The 13,687-nt window shown below is 41.9% G+C and overlaps 1 protein-coding gene across 4 annotated transcripts in view; it reads right to left on the minus strand.

Moving 5' to 3' along the window:
- Nucleotides 1–859: 859 nt before the first annotated feature.
- ATP10B (ATPase phospholipid transporting 10B (putative)) overlaps nt 860–13,687 on the minus strand; it is a 360,994-nt gene continuing 348,166 nt past the window's right edge. For all 4 annotated transcript variants that reach the window (XM_043913467.1, XM_043913469.1, XM_043913468.1 and 1 more), the window contains 2 exons: nt 9,570–9,757; nt 860–3,991 (listed from right to left, as the gene is read on the minus strand). In XM_043913467.1, coding sequence (XP_043769402.1) covers nt 3,544–3,991; nt 9,570–9,757 — 636 coding nt within the window. In that variant the 3' untranslated portion in view covers nt 860–3,543. The remainder of the gene's footprint in view (nt 3,992–9,569; nt 9,758–13,687) is intronic.

Consider the following 13,687-nt stretch of genomic DNA (forward strand, 5'->3'; position numbering starts at 1 on the left):
ATATGAACTTAGATCTGTCCCTAGCACACAATAAGTGAATACAGTTGTTACCACTAACATCATCATGGGGCACTGCCTCTTGCTTTTTGGGTTCTAGACCCAAGGACGACCTTTCTTTTCTTCCTCCTCCTCCTCTTCTCCCTCTTCCTTCCCCCTCCCTCCTTCTTCCCCTTCTCCTTCTTCCTCCTTTATTCTATATCAAACTCTACCCTTTTGAGGGCTTTCATACTTGATTCTCTCCATTCAGAATGGTCCTTCCCTGCTACCTTGTTTTCAGGGTTAGGGTCTCCTCCTTGAAAAAGCCCTCTGGTCACCCCAGCAACCCCTGCCTCCCATCCTTACCATTCTTGTTTCATTTCATTATGTTCATTATCACATTTATTGATTCCTTGAATATTGTCTGGGTCCCTTCTAGACTAAATCCCTTGAGAGCAGGAGCTGGGCCTGTATGCTTGCTACCCACCACACTGCTGTGTACAGTGGGATCTCGCTTGGTGTTTGAATGAGTGGGTGAAAAGAGGCACCTAATCAGTATGAGTTTGAGGTTGGTGTCAGGCTCCCAGGAAGAGGACACTATCCAGGTTGGAGTTTCAGAGAGAGAGAGAGAGAGGACTGTGCATGCTGCTTCTAATTCTTACAGCTGTTTAGGTTTGTGTCACAGTCTTTGCTGGGTCAATTATCTTCTTGATACCCTATGTCCAACAAGGATATGGCCTTCTTTAAGAAAGAGGTGGGTTTCTCACAACCCCAAGCACATTGTCAGGCATCTAGGAGGGGCTTAACAGAAGTTTATTGGATCAATAAATGGATGGATGAATGAGTGGATGTCAAGAAAGATGGATGGGCAGTAGTACTCAGACTGTAGGCAATGATGGGAAACCATGTTTATTTTTTTCTTTTAATAAAGGATAATATGTTCCCAGTCAATCTGTAAAAGGTCATGAATGTATAAAAATGTATTAATTACAATCATTAGCATTATGTTACAGAGAAATAGTTGTTATAACTTTTCCCCTAAGATGGCACTTGGACGGACACACTTGGTTTGCTTCACAGAAAAGGGCAAGAGTAGGCGACCAGTTGGCCTGGTTGGCCCAGGACTGAGGAATTTCCCAGGCTCTGGGGCTTTCAGTGCTAAAGCTGGAAAAAGCCCAGGCAAACTGGGATGCTTGGTCATGCAAGAAAGAGAGCAGGATGAGAATGTCAGGTGTGCTTTGGCATTTAGGTACAGGTGATATTTTCTCAACTTTTCTCCACAATTTTGCTTCCTCTTAGCTCTCAAATAAAAATCCCTGGGTGTTACAGCTTTCAAAGGGTTTGAACAACCCCGTGTAATTTTTACTTGATCCTTATGCCGAGTCTGGGACGTAGGGCAGGGGAGGCATGCTACATCAATGCTCCTGGCTCCTAGAGAATATGGGGCAGAGAAAAGGTCCACATCTCCATCTCCTGAGGCCAGTGCTCTTTCCACTACTCTGTTCTTTTCTGAAATGTCCCACCTGTCTCATCTGGCTTTCAGGAGTGGACAGGAAACATAAAGGAAAAGGAAGGACCCTGAGATCCAAGCTTTGGTTCAGTCCCCTCATTTGGGACAATTTATATTATTACTGCTTTGCCTGATACATTCACCTGCTCCTCCTTGGACCGTCCTCATGAAGGATTCCCCTGAAGCCCCACCAGCTGGCCAGTGCTGGCACCATTATGTGGCAAAGTCAGTGAGAGAGATCCAGTGTATTGACCCTAGGATGATGCCCCAAATGGCCCTTCCAGTTAAGGTTTGCCAGCAGGATGGGCAGGAGACCAGCTTACTCTGCCATCTGTTGGCTTGATTGTTGAGCTCTTTTTGGGTGCTTTTGCTGAGAAGTTACTCAAGTGATGTCAATTCGTGGGGTGGCTGTGACTTGCCACAATTGTTTCCACCCTTGTATCAATGCTTGTTGCTCAGTATCTAGGTACCACCCGCCTTAAGCGGGTACTCACCTTAAAAGACTGGTGACAGGCTATCTTTGCCCATTATACAGCTTGCTTCTCTTGACAATGTATTAGAATCCTATCATCCATTCTTTATTCCAACACTGTTTTCCATACAAGTCGTCCATGTAATTCTTTTTCCTGTGAAGTGAGACTTGCTCTGGCTCTCCCCTATTCAGCTGAAGCCTGTGATGTTCTGGATGAATGGGGTTTAACATTGGTTCTACTCTTTCAGATGCTGTTTGGGCTCAGAGTTGCTCTATCATCTGGGTTGTCTATTCTGGGTACAGCTGTGCAAAGGTTTGATCTTGGAGTTTGCCTTTTCTGAGAGCAGAATGAGGATGGGTATAGGTTTCCCCTGCAGTCTGAAAGTAGAGCGTTACTATGAAAAATGTCAAAAGCTGAAATGGTATAAACAAAGAAGCAGTTACCTTAGGATACATCTTGCTAACAGATGTACAAAATAAACTGAGATAAGGCACAGATGCTCAGATAGAGTTCAAAGCTATGGCAGTTTGATTCTGAGATGCTGTGCGGTTCCCAGGGAAGGAGGTTGGCAGCGCCATTGAATGCTTGGTTAGAGGTAGCTTGCACCTCTAACCACTACCTCTAATCACTGGCTGCAAAACAAATACTGAGTGCTCTCTTCACCTTTTGTTTACCAAAAGGAAAAATTCTCTTTGGATTTCTTTTGGCTAGCAACAATAAGTACTAATATAGGTTTTTCCTTAAAGGGAAATGGTGTAAGGCAGACTTTGGAGAACTTGGGGATATTTATACTTTTATTTAAAAATAAATAAATATCTTAAAGAAGAGTGCTGCCTATGTCCTCTTGGTAGATTCCCCAGACTGTGGGACACGTGGCCTATTAGCTAAAGCATGGGGTCATTGGTGCACCTGTTCACTTTCACATGCTTGTTTTCTTTCTGCTCTTACACTAGCTGTGGCCTTACCACCTTTGGAAGTGTCTGTGGCTCTGAGTTCAAATCTGGTTTTAATCTTCAGATGTCCTTTTCTTTGGCTTAGAGCAGACCCAACTCTGAGAATGGAAGAGATGTTAACCCTGACATGACCATTCCTACAGTACTCTTGAGATGAGGCATTGTGTGTATGAGACTCTTCTGAAACTTAAACTCTTGGCACTAAGGGATGAGGTGATGGCTTGACAAGCCCAGAAACTTCTAAATCTTGAGATATCAGCTAGGTCAAAACACTTCTTGGCATCTTGGAATCTGATGCAACCCAGTTATGTTGGGTTGTAGGCTGTCATTATCCAGAGGCTCAGAGAATCTCTCTGGGCTAAAGAATGAAAAAACTCAATGCAATAGAAATATAACCTCCTTATAAAAAACCATTTACAAGATGTGCTGCCTGGCAGCAGGAGAAAACTAGAGGTTGACTGATTTCCAGTTCTTTTTTGTTAAACCCCTTGGGGCCAGCACGTCTTCTAAGGGTGGGGAGAAGAGAGTAAGACTGGCACATTCTTTCTTCTTTGAGGAGGAAGAGTCGTGATTAATTAAGCCACTGACCGGGTGGCCTCCTCTGAGTGTGTACAGATGTCTGTTAGGCCCCTCATATGGTCAGTGAGCTCTGGGATCGGCGGTGGCTGCCCCGGCTGAAGGGCCGGTTCAAGTTAGTCTGTCCGCTTGAGTAGGCTCCGGACGCCATCATCCTACTAGGCTCTAGGAGCAGGTGCTCCCCAGATGAGAATTTAGCCCAGGAGTCCCCTGAGTATGGGTCGTCCCTTGTGTGGTCTCTGCTGCATCTCTCTCCAGGCAGTACCCAGTCCTCCTTGTACCTCCGCTCAGCGGGGCTCGAGTTCTTTGGGGTGCTCTGATCTGAGGCAGGCGACCCCAGACGGTTGATGGGCTGGGCCTCTCCGGAGATGGTAGCAGGCCTCTGGTGGCGTCTCCAGCTCTGGATTTCCAGCTCTCTCTTGTCCATGGGTAGTTTGTCAATTTTCTGAGCTCTTAGGATTGGAGACGTCCCATATGTCACTTGTAGAGTCAGGAAAAAGTACCTGGGGGAGAATAACAGAATAAAGATATTTTGTGACTTCTGACTTCTCGAATTTCAGCATTGAAAGGGCCCTTAGAATCCAAGTCCCCACCCAGCAGAAGATCCCCTTTGCTGCTCTGTTAACTGATGGATTGAATCTATGTCCAAGCACTTCTGGTACTGGGGGAGTTCAACAACGAAATGTAACAGCTAACATTTGTTATGTACTATATGCATAACTCATGTTATTCTCCCCCAAATCCCAAACAGTTGGTACTTTTGTTTCCCACTATGTACAGACATGGAACCTGAGGCACTAAGAGACTGAAAGATTTGTCCAGAGCCATACAGTGGTTGAGCTGTGGTCAGGACCCAGTGCCCTGGATTCTGATGCTTTCCTCTCATCAACTATGCATGTTGCAGTCCATTCTATTTCTGGGCTGTTCTAATTTAGGCAAATTTACTTGCTTTGGGGTGTTCACTCTTTGTGGAACTTAATAATTTTTAAGTAGTTTCCCAATGCATATTCTTTTCTTGAATCCATGGGCTATGCCAACTTCACAGCATCAGTATATTATCACTATTTGCTAGATGAAGATACCATCAAGGTCCCAAATGACAAGCTGGATTTCCTAAGGTCTCCTGAGGAGTTGACAGATCTCCCTGATGGTTAACTCATGATTCCTCTCTCCTGCCAAGTTGCCTGTAGTGGACTCTGGAATAGAAGTCTCTATATGTCTCCTATTCCAAGATGAAGTAGGAAAAGAGGGGGTAAGAAGGTGATTAAACCTATGTGATCTATATCATTAGAAGGACTGATGTTGAAGCTGAAACTCCAGTACTTTGGCCACCTGATGCAAAAAACTGACTCATTTGAAAAGGCCCTGATGCTGGGAAGGATTGAAGGCGGGGGGAAAGGGGGACGACAGAGGATGAGATGGTTGGACGGCATCACTGACTCAATGGACATGAGTTTGAGTAGGCTCTGGGAGTTGGTGATGGACAGGGAAGCCTGGCATGCTGCAGTCCATGGGGTCATAAAGAGTTGGACATGACTGAGCAACTGAACTGATCTAAGCATATACAATCTTGGGGTTCTCGGCAATTTATACTCAGTCTTTGGGTGTTAGTTTATCTAAAAAGTAATTCAGTTGGTACCGTTTTCTTAGATTCCATATTTGCAGGGAAAGAATAGAGACACAGACCTAGAGAACTGACTCGTGGACACAGGGAGGGAAGGAGAGTGTGGGAGAAGTTGAGAGAGTAACATTGACATAGATACACTACCATGAGTTAGATACAGCCGGCGGGAAGCTGCTATATAGCACAGGGAGCTCAGCTCTGTGCTCTGTGATGACCCAGAGGGGTGGGATGGGGGAGTGGCTCAAGGTGAGGGGATCCAGGTACACTTACAGCTCATTCACATTGTTGGAAAGCAGAAACTAATACAACATTGTAATGCAACTATAATAACTAAAAAATAAACTAAAAAACAACTAAAAAATAAAAAGTAATCCAACTGGTCCAGAGGACATCCAGGGTCTTTTCCAAAAATAATTCTTATTTTTTTTTTTTAACTTTTTAAGAGTCTTATACCCAGAGAGGCTCTTATCCTTCTATTATGTCTAAAAGATTCTGGATGACCTCAGTGTGAGCAGGGGTTTCTGAAGACCACTATAGATCCTACGGAATCAGAAACTTTCCCCCACTCTTTCTCATCTCACTCAGGGAGGCAGTACAGGTGGCCACGGCTGTGTGTTTCAGGAAAGACTCAACTTTTGCCTGGAAACTAGAATTTCCACCATTTAAACATTCCCCCAAGCTATGAATTTCCTTCTCTGTGCATTTAGTGAACAAATAACCATCAAGTTCCTACAATGGGCCAAGCCCTGAGGGATTAAGCTGTGAAGCAGACTGACAGGATTCTGGCTGTCAGAAGGTACGGGAACCAGAGTTGGAAGCCACGGGAACAGTGAGTGTCACACACAAGATCTGATGTTAGAGACCTTCCTCGAGGAGGAAACAATAACGCTGAGGGCTGAGGGATGCACAGGAGGGAGCCAGGCAAAGGGCGGGTGAGAGCCAGATCCTGGGCAGGTAGCTGCAGTGTGGAGGCTGAGGGCAGGAGTGGGCTAAGAGGACACAGGCGCTGGCAGGGCCAGAGCAGGCAAGGACCGCGGGGAATGTCTTGGGTTTTGTACATTATTGTGAAGGCCTTGGCGAGCCCTTGGAAAGTTACAAACATGACACGATCACACTTTGACACAATGATAATGGATTAGGGTAAACCCAATAGGAGACTATTGAAATAACTTGGAATGAAAGAATTATAACCTATCTATGGTGGTGGCTATAGAAATGGAAATAGCAGATGGATTCTATTTAACAAGATAAAACTATCAGGTCCTGGCAATGGGTAAGAGAGGGCCAAGTGGTGGTGGGTGGTGTCAAGGATAATTCTCATGGGCCTGCCTTGATCCTCAGTGGGTAACTGGATGGAAGGAACTTGGGAAGAGAGCCATGTTTCTGGGAGGGTGGTGGTGATAGAAGGTAGATCATGAATTAAGTTATGCGTGTCTGCCACTTTCCTCAGATGTGGCATGTCCAGTGCTGGCGGGGCACAGGTAGCTAGAAGGATGTATTTGGGATTCTGGAGAAAGACCTGGGCTGGGAGTTGATATTAGAGATTCATCTGTAAAAAATGACATTTAACTTCACAATAACGATTGCTATGTTTATGGAAAGAAGTTAGAAGACAAAAGAACCTAGGACAAACGCTTGATGTACACAATGTCACCTTTGAACCAGCAGGTAGGAGAAAAATCAAGAGAGTGTTGTGTTACTGAAGCCAAATGGAGTATACAAGGACTGTTGGGTTCTACCTAGTGTAGCTAATTTTGCTGCGTTGTGTTTTAAAGTTGGTGTGTTAGTTATTTTACAGATAAAACAAAAGCTTGCTCTCAGTTTAAGAACATCATACAGTTCCTTCATACTGGTTGAATTAATTAGACTAAGATTAGTGAGGTCATGGTTAGTGGATAATTATCACAAACTTGGTGAGTGAAATCAATCTTATTATAAATACAGCTTACATCTTTAAGTGAACAAATACAGTTTTCTACAACAAACGTTCTGCCATGTAGATTTCTGTAACAAAAATTAATCATTCCAAGGTTATAAGTTAACAGTCCTTGGAGCTATTAAAATAATCCTTTCTCTGTCAAAGGAAATCTGTTTGCCTTTCTTAGTAAACAGAATTAAGTAGGAATTCAAGTTTATGATGATCTAGAATAAGCAGAGATTTAACTTGCATGCTATGGTAACTGGCAAGAAAATATTTGCTAACTTTTCCCTAGCTTGCCCCTCATCTGTTTAACAAGATATAATGGTGAGTGTTTGTCTTTTCCAAGAATGTTTGTGCTTTTCAGTGATTCTTATCAAGCTGGTAGCCTCTGGCTCCAAGTGTGTCTTCTAACCAAGAATAAGACAAAGAAGCTGGAACTCTTTGTAGATGATGAACTCTTCCTCTACCCCAAAGTAGACACTGAACAGAGAGGTCAGTCCTTGGTCAGAGGTGATCACAACCACATTTAACCCCAAAAGTGTGGGTGAAAGCATTTAACACAGACACCTGATACTCTTTTTCAACGAGGGCAGGACCTTTAAGGCCCAGTCTCCCAAGGGGGTGGGGTGGGAAATATGTCCTCTGAGGCTTGTGCTTACTTGACTCCCAGTCTTCAGTCTCAGGGCCCTTGATTAGTGCTAATCACTCTTACCTGGACTATATGTCTGAATTGTCCACTGGATGGTAGAGTTCTTGAGAGAAAGAGCCCTATTTTATTCATCTTTCTATTTCCTTAACATCTTTTTTTCTCATTTATCTCTGAGGGCAGCCTTTGTGATGAGAATTATGCTAACTGTGGATTATAAATGATAACAAGGAGGATACTTCTTTCTAGGAGTTCATGACAAACAGATAAGACAGACAGTATGTGGGATAAAGGTAGTGATGGATACAACCAGGTAACGGGAACACATGATCTGTTTCAGCTTAAGGGTGGTAGGTGAAGTCACAAAAGGGTTCAGGAATTGGTCACACCTGGAATGATGTCAAAGGATGAGGAGGTCTGGTAACAGGAAGGACATTTTGAGTAGAAGGGTCAGATGAACACAGGCAGGAAGACGAGAGGGCATGCAGACTTCAGGGAAGTCCAAGAAGCACGATGATGTGGAGCCCAAAGTTTGAGGAAAGGACTAGGGAGATAAGGCTTTGGAGACCAGGAGGGGCCAAGCAGGAAGACTGTGTATACTTAGAACCCCCCATCTATTGAGTTTACAGGAGTGTTTGTCATCTTGATATGTTCAGCCTCTAAACCCTGCATCAGATGTCAAGGTTCTGAGGTGTCTTAGGAAGAAGAAAGGGAGCTCAAACTAGGTTAAGCAAGCTGCCAAACTCATTAAAAGAATCAAAGCGTGCTAATGACTTTCTGCCTTATTTTGGATTAGAAAAAGTTCTTCACAGTGTTGCGATGGCCTCTTGACTATGGTTTATAATGGTAAAGTAGCTGAATTTCAAAGATTCAGAGTGACAAGATCCTGAGGATGGAGAGGGGCTAGGTCTTGCCTTTGGGTACAGCATCATTAAGTTCACCAAATACTCTTGACTATAGAGTGTAGGCTGGAGAATAGAACACTGGCCTCTGAGTTGGGAGAACAGAATCTCCCTGTCATTGGTGATGAGCTGATGGACACATTCTGGTTCCTCTTGGGACCTCTGCTGTCCCATGAGCAAGTGGGACTACAACCACAGCTCTCTCTAATTTCTTAGGTGATTTTGAGAAAGCAAAATGATGAACTAGATAGAAAAGTATGTGTCAAGAGTAAACTCCAAGGACAAGTGAGGCATTGTTGTTGCTATTTTTTTTTTTTTGAAAAGGTGACTGTAGAGGCTATAGACTGGAAATGTTACAAATGGTCGCTCTGCAGAAGTGATTTATTTGGCTAATATAGGGTGTGTGTATGTGTATGAGTCTGTGTGTGTTTTAACAAATTTGAGCAGTATTTAAAAGTTGGATATTTCCTGCAAAATCTGTGGGAAAAATCTAAAGCTCTGAAATGCTCATCTCGATTTTTCCTTGTGGCAGTGATAGGCTGAAGCTTAGAAGTTCCTTCCCCAATGCCTGTACTTCACCTGGATTGCTGCCGTTGCTTACCTGTCCCTGAAGGCATTTGAAAGTGAGACTCCTGGACTGATGAATAAAGGACTACAAGAGCTTTTCAAAATGATTCTTTATACACAATAAGATTTGTATGGCAGGAGGGGAGTAATGAGTACTCTCATTTAAAGGTGTCATACAGAGGCCAGGCCAGATTTGGTGACTTTGCTGCTCTGTGGCTGCCCTGGGACCAGACACCATGCTGTTTGCCTCCAAGTTCATTGTTCTTGCTGTCCTAGCTCCCTCCCTCTGGAACAAGAGCCTCAAGCATCCCAGCTGGGGTCAAACTCCTGACTCTCAGGCTATGAGAATGGCTGCTGGAGGAGAGTGGTAGCTCTAGGAAGGAAACAGCACCCCAAACCTTGGGAGAAACCTTGCTCAAACCTTGGGAGAAGCGCCACGGCCGGTGTGAGGAAGCAGACCAGGTAGAAAGTGGGGTCTGAGAGCTGGCCTTCCATCACCCGGTAGGGATTGGTGGGGCTGTTGCAGGTGACGCAGATGGCATTGTACAGCAGGGACACCACAAAGTACATCAGGAAGCTGCCTGCCAGAACAAGCCCGTGGATGAAAGTCTGTGGAAGGAAAGAAAACACTGCTGAGGGGATAGTTTAGATGAGGAGGGAATGCGCTCACGCTACTTTAACTTTGTTTTAAACTTTTCTTTTTTGGAAATGCAATGTACATATAAACCGTTTTTAAAAGTGTGCCATTTAATGGCTTACTATAAAGTAACTACCTATGTTGCTACCACCCAGAATTTGAACACAGATACCCCAGAAACCCCAAAATCACCTTGACTTTTGTGATAATTTTCATGCTATTCTTTAGTCTTAAAAAAGTTAGTTATATTCTGTGTGACTTTTGTCTTTTTTCCTTAATGTTATGCTTGTGTGATGAATGAGCCTTTTCCACATGTGGCTGTCAGTTATTCATTTCTGAAGCAGCAGTCTTCTGTAGTCTGATCTCAGTTTCTCCTGCCTCTTTAATGCTTCTTCCAATTCTTGTCCTCTTGTAAACTTACTGCTGATTTCATATAATTTCATTTCCACCTCTACTAGTTTGAAAGTTATGTATTTCAATTCTTTCAGTGATTACTCAATAAATGACAGTAAGCAATCTTAACTTACTGTAGTACAAAGTTTATATGTTTCCCTCCTCCTAAATTATGCAAAGGCTTTAGGATAAATTAACTGTTTACCTTCCTCCTGATTTATATCTTTTCTTATTGCTACTATTTATTTAAATTCTATCATCTTTGTAAATCACACAAGTCATTATTACAGTTAAATATGGTCAATAGTCTTTAAGATTTACTTACATGCTTGACACTTTCTATGCCTTCATTATCTCTTGCATTTTGGGTTTTCCATCCAAACTGTATTTTCTTATCCTTTTTTAAAAAAGTTTGTATTGAAGTGTAATTGATTAACAATGTTGCATTAGTTTCAGGTGTATAGCAGAGTGATTCAGTTATATATATACAAGTATCTATTCTTTTTCAAATTCTTTTCCCATTTAGGTTACTACAGAATATTAAGCAGAGTTCCCTGTGCTGTATAGTAGGTCCTTGTTGGTTATCTGTTTTAAATATAATACTGTGTACATGTCAATCCAAAACTTCTAGTCTATCACCTACCTCTTTTCCCCCAGTAACCACAAATTTGTTCTCTTAAGTCTGTGTTTCTGTTTTGTAAATAAGTTCATTTGTATCATTTTAAAAAGATTCTGCCTGTAAGTGATATCACATGATGTTTGTCTGTCTCTGTCTGACTGACTTCTCACTTAGTGTGATAATCTCCAGGTACATCCATCCATGTTGTTGCAAATGGCATTATTTTACTCTTAATGGCTGAGTAACATTCCACTGTATATACGTACCACATCTTTATCCATTCCTCTATTCAGCCATTCATTGGACATGTCTATTCAATCAAGACAATAGCCATATCTTGGCTACTGTAAATAGCACTGCAGTGAACATTGGGATCACTTTCCTTGTATTTTTAGTTGATCTTTGAACAACAGGGGTTTGAACTGTGTGGGTCCACTTACATGTGGATTTTTCTCAAAAATACTGCAGTATTGCCTGATCCATGGTTGGTTGAATCCACAGATACAGAGGACTGATTATGGGACTTGAGCATCCATAGAATCTGGTATTTGCATTGGGTCCTGGAACCAGTCCCCAGTGGATACTGAGGATGGCTATACATCCTTTAGAATTTTCCTTTAGTGGAAGTCTGCTGGTGATATATTTTCTGATTCATTATTTCATCCTCATTATTAAAAGATATTTTTGATCTTTTTTGGAAGCTATTTTCTTTTAGTATATTTAATATAGCATTTCACTATTTTCTGGGCTTCCCAGGTGGCTCAGATAGTAAAGAACTTGCCTGCAATGCAGGAGACCTAGGTTCAATCCCTGTGTTGGGAAGATCCCCTGGAGAAGGGATCTTCAGTATTCTTGAGGCTTCCCTGGTGGCTTAGATGATAAAGAATATGCCTGCATTGTGAGAGACTTGGGTTCGATCCCTGGACCGGGAAGGTCCCCTAAAAAGGGAATGGCTACCCACTCCAGTTTCCTTACCTGGAGAATTCCATGGACAGATGAGTGTGGCGGGCTACAGTCCATGGGGTCACAAAGAGGCAGACACAACTGAGGGACCAACTTTCACTATTTTCTGGCTTCTATTGTTGCTACTGAGATGTTAGCAAAACTTTATCTGTTGTTCCTTAGAAGGAAACCTTTATCTCAAAATCTGGCTGCTTTATGATCTTTGTCTTTAGTGTTCTATAGTTTTCTGAGAAGCATGGCGTTTTTTAAAAAAATTATCTTGCTTGAGTTTTGCTAATATTCTACTTTTGTTTTATATTCTCGATAATCTGACCAATTCACTAATTTTATCCTCAGCTCTGCCTAATCTGCAGTTAAGTCAGCCATTGAAATTTAAATTACAGTTATTGGATTTTTTAATTTCTAAAAGTTTTCCTTGGTCTTTAAAGAAAATCTTTTAGGTTTCTTTGTATGGCTTACCATACATTCTTGCAGATATTTTAAAGCTTATTCGTCTTTAAACATAGCAAACAAAAACTTCTCTATGAGTTATTTCTGATAATTCAATACCTAAAATATTTGTTACTGATGTATGTGCTTGTGATCCTTATTGATGAGTCCTTGTTTCATTTGAACTTCATCATTTGTGTGTGTGTGTTTAAAACTTTTTCTTAACTCATTTGAGAGTTATTTAAATTTCTTAATACAATCAGTTGTTATATAGTGTAAATATCTTAATGTCTACTGTTTGGTATTATAATTGAGGTAGAGTTGATTGTGCAGCACAGTGATTTAATTACATATACATGGTCCATTTCCCAGGCTGTGTCCTTTATATTGACTCTTCCTGATGTGTTCAGCACAGTGGGGACAATCCCTACAGTCCCTGCTGGGGAGAGGAGTGCAGGTAGGTGTACCCTTACTCTGCAGGTAGAGCTTCTGGGGCCCTAATGTAATGTGATCTCTTACTAGAATGTCACTACAGGAGCCTGGGTTTTAATTTCGGCAGACTTCATTGAACGTAATATTTGGAAATTTTCATTTTAGGCAGGGTTGCAAACACTCTCAAGAAAACATAGACTATGGCATAGCTTGCTTCACTATAATCCCACTTTCCCAGAGGTTTTGGTCTTTAATTATCCTATCAGCCTTTTCATACTTTTAGAGTGTGTATACATATATATACATACTCTTTGTATATGCTTGTGTACATATATATATACACACATACTCATTGTATATGTTTGTATATGTTTATATATATATATAATATTAAAATGTATATGCACACAAATTTATTTGTTTTCAGTGGAAGAAATGTTTTGAAATATCCTAGCCCCTATTCCTAGAGAACAGTTAGCTAACATTTTTCAGTCACTTAGGTGAGGACTGAAAGCTGACACAGCTGTTAAAATTCATGTTAGATTTCGAGACTTCCCTAGCTATCCAGTGCTTAAGACTCTCTGCTCCCAACGCAGGGGGCACAGGTTTGTGGAAATGTGAACCTGCACAGTGCAGCCAAAAAAAACCTCATGTTTGATTTCTACCCATGGAAGAAAGACACTCTCTCTCTGCTTCAAGCACTTGAGAAAGGGAAATACTTTCTTCATAATGATGGTAGTAGCTGACTCCTTTCCCTGGAGCAACAGAAATTACCAGTGACTACCAGGATACCTGGTCTAGAGATATATTAGGTGGATTAATAGTGTTGAATGGTGAGTGAAAGGAACAAGTTCTCTGTTCTAAAAAATGCAGTGCTCTGAGAAAGAAGGCTGAATGACTTCTTAAGTGAATCATTACTCACTTAATATACCTTGCGGTCTGATTATTTACAGGGCATTTTTGAAAGGTTAAAAAAATATCTAATGGTTAAAAAGGTCATGGAGAGAAGAGTTCCTCCTGTGAAATATCTTGTGTTACTGTTTAAAAAAGAATGTAACTACTGTGA

This window comes from Cervus elaphus, chromosome 9 (genome assembly GCF_910594005.1).
Source record: "Cervus elaphus chromosome 9, mCerEla1.1, whole genome shotgun sequence".
Lineage (NCBI taxonomy): Eukaryota > Metazoa > Chordata > Mammalia > Artiodactyla > Cervidae > Cervus > Cervus elaphus.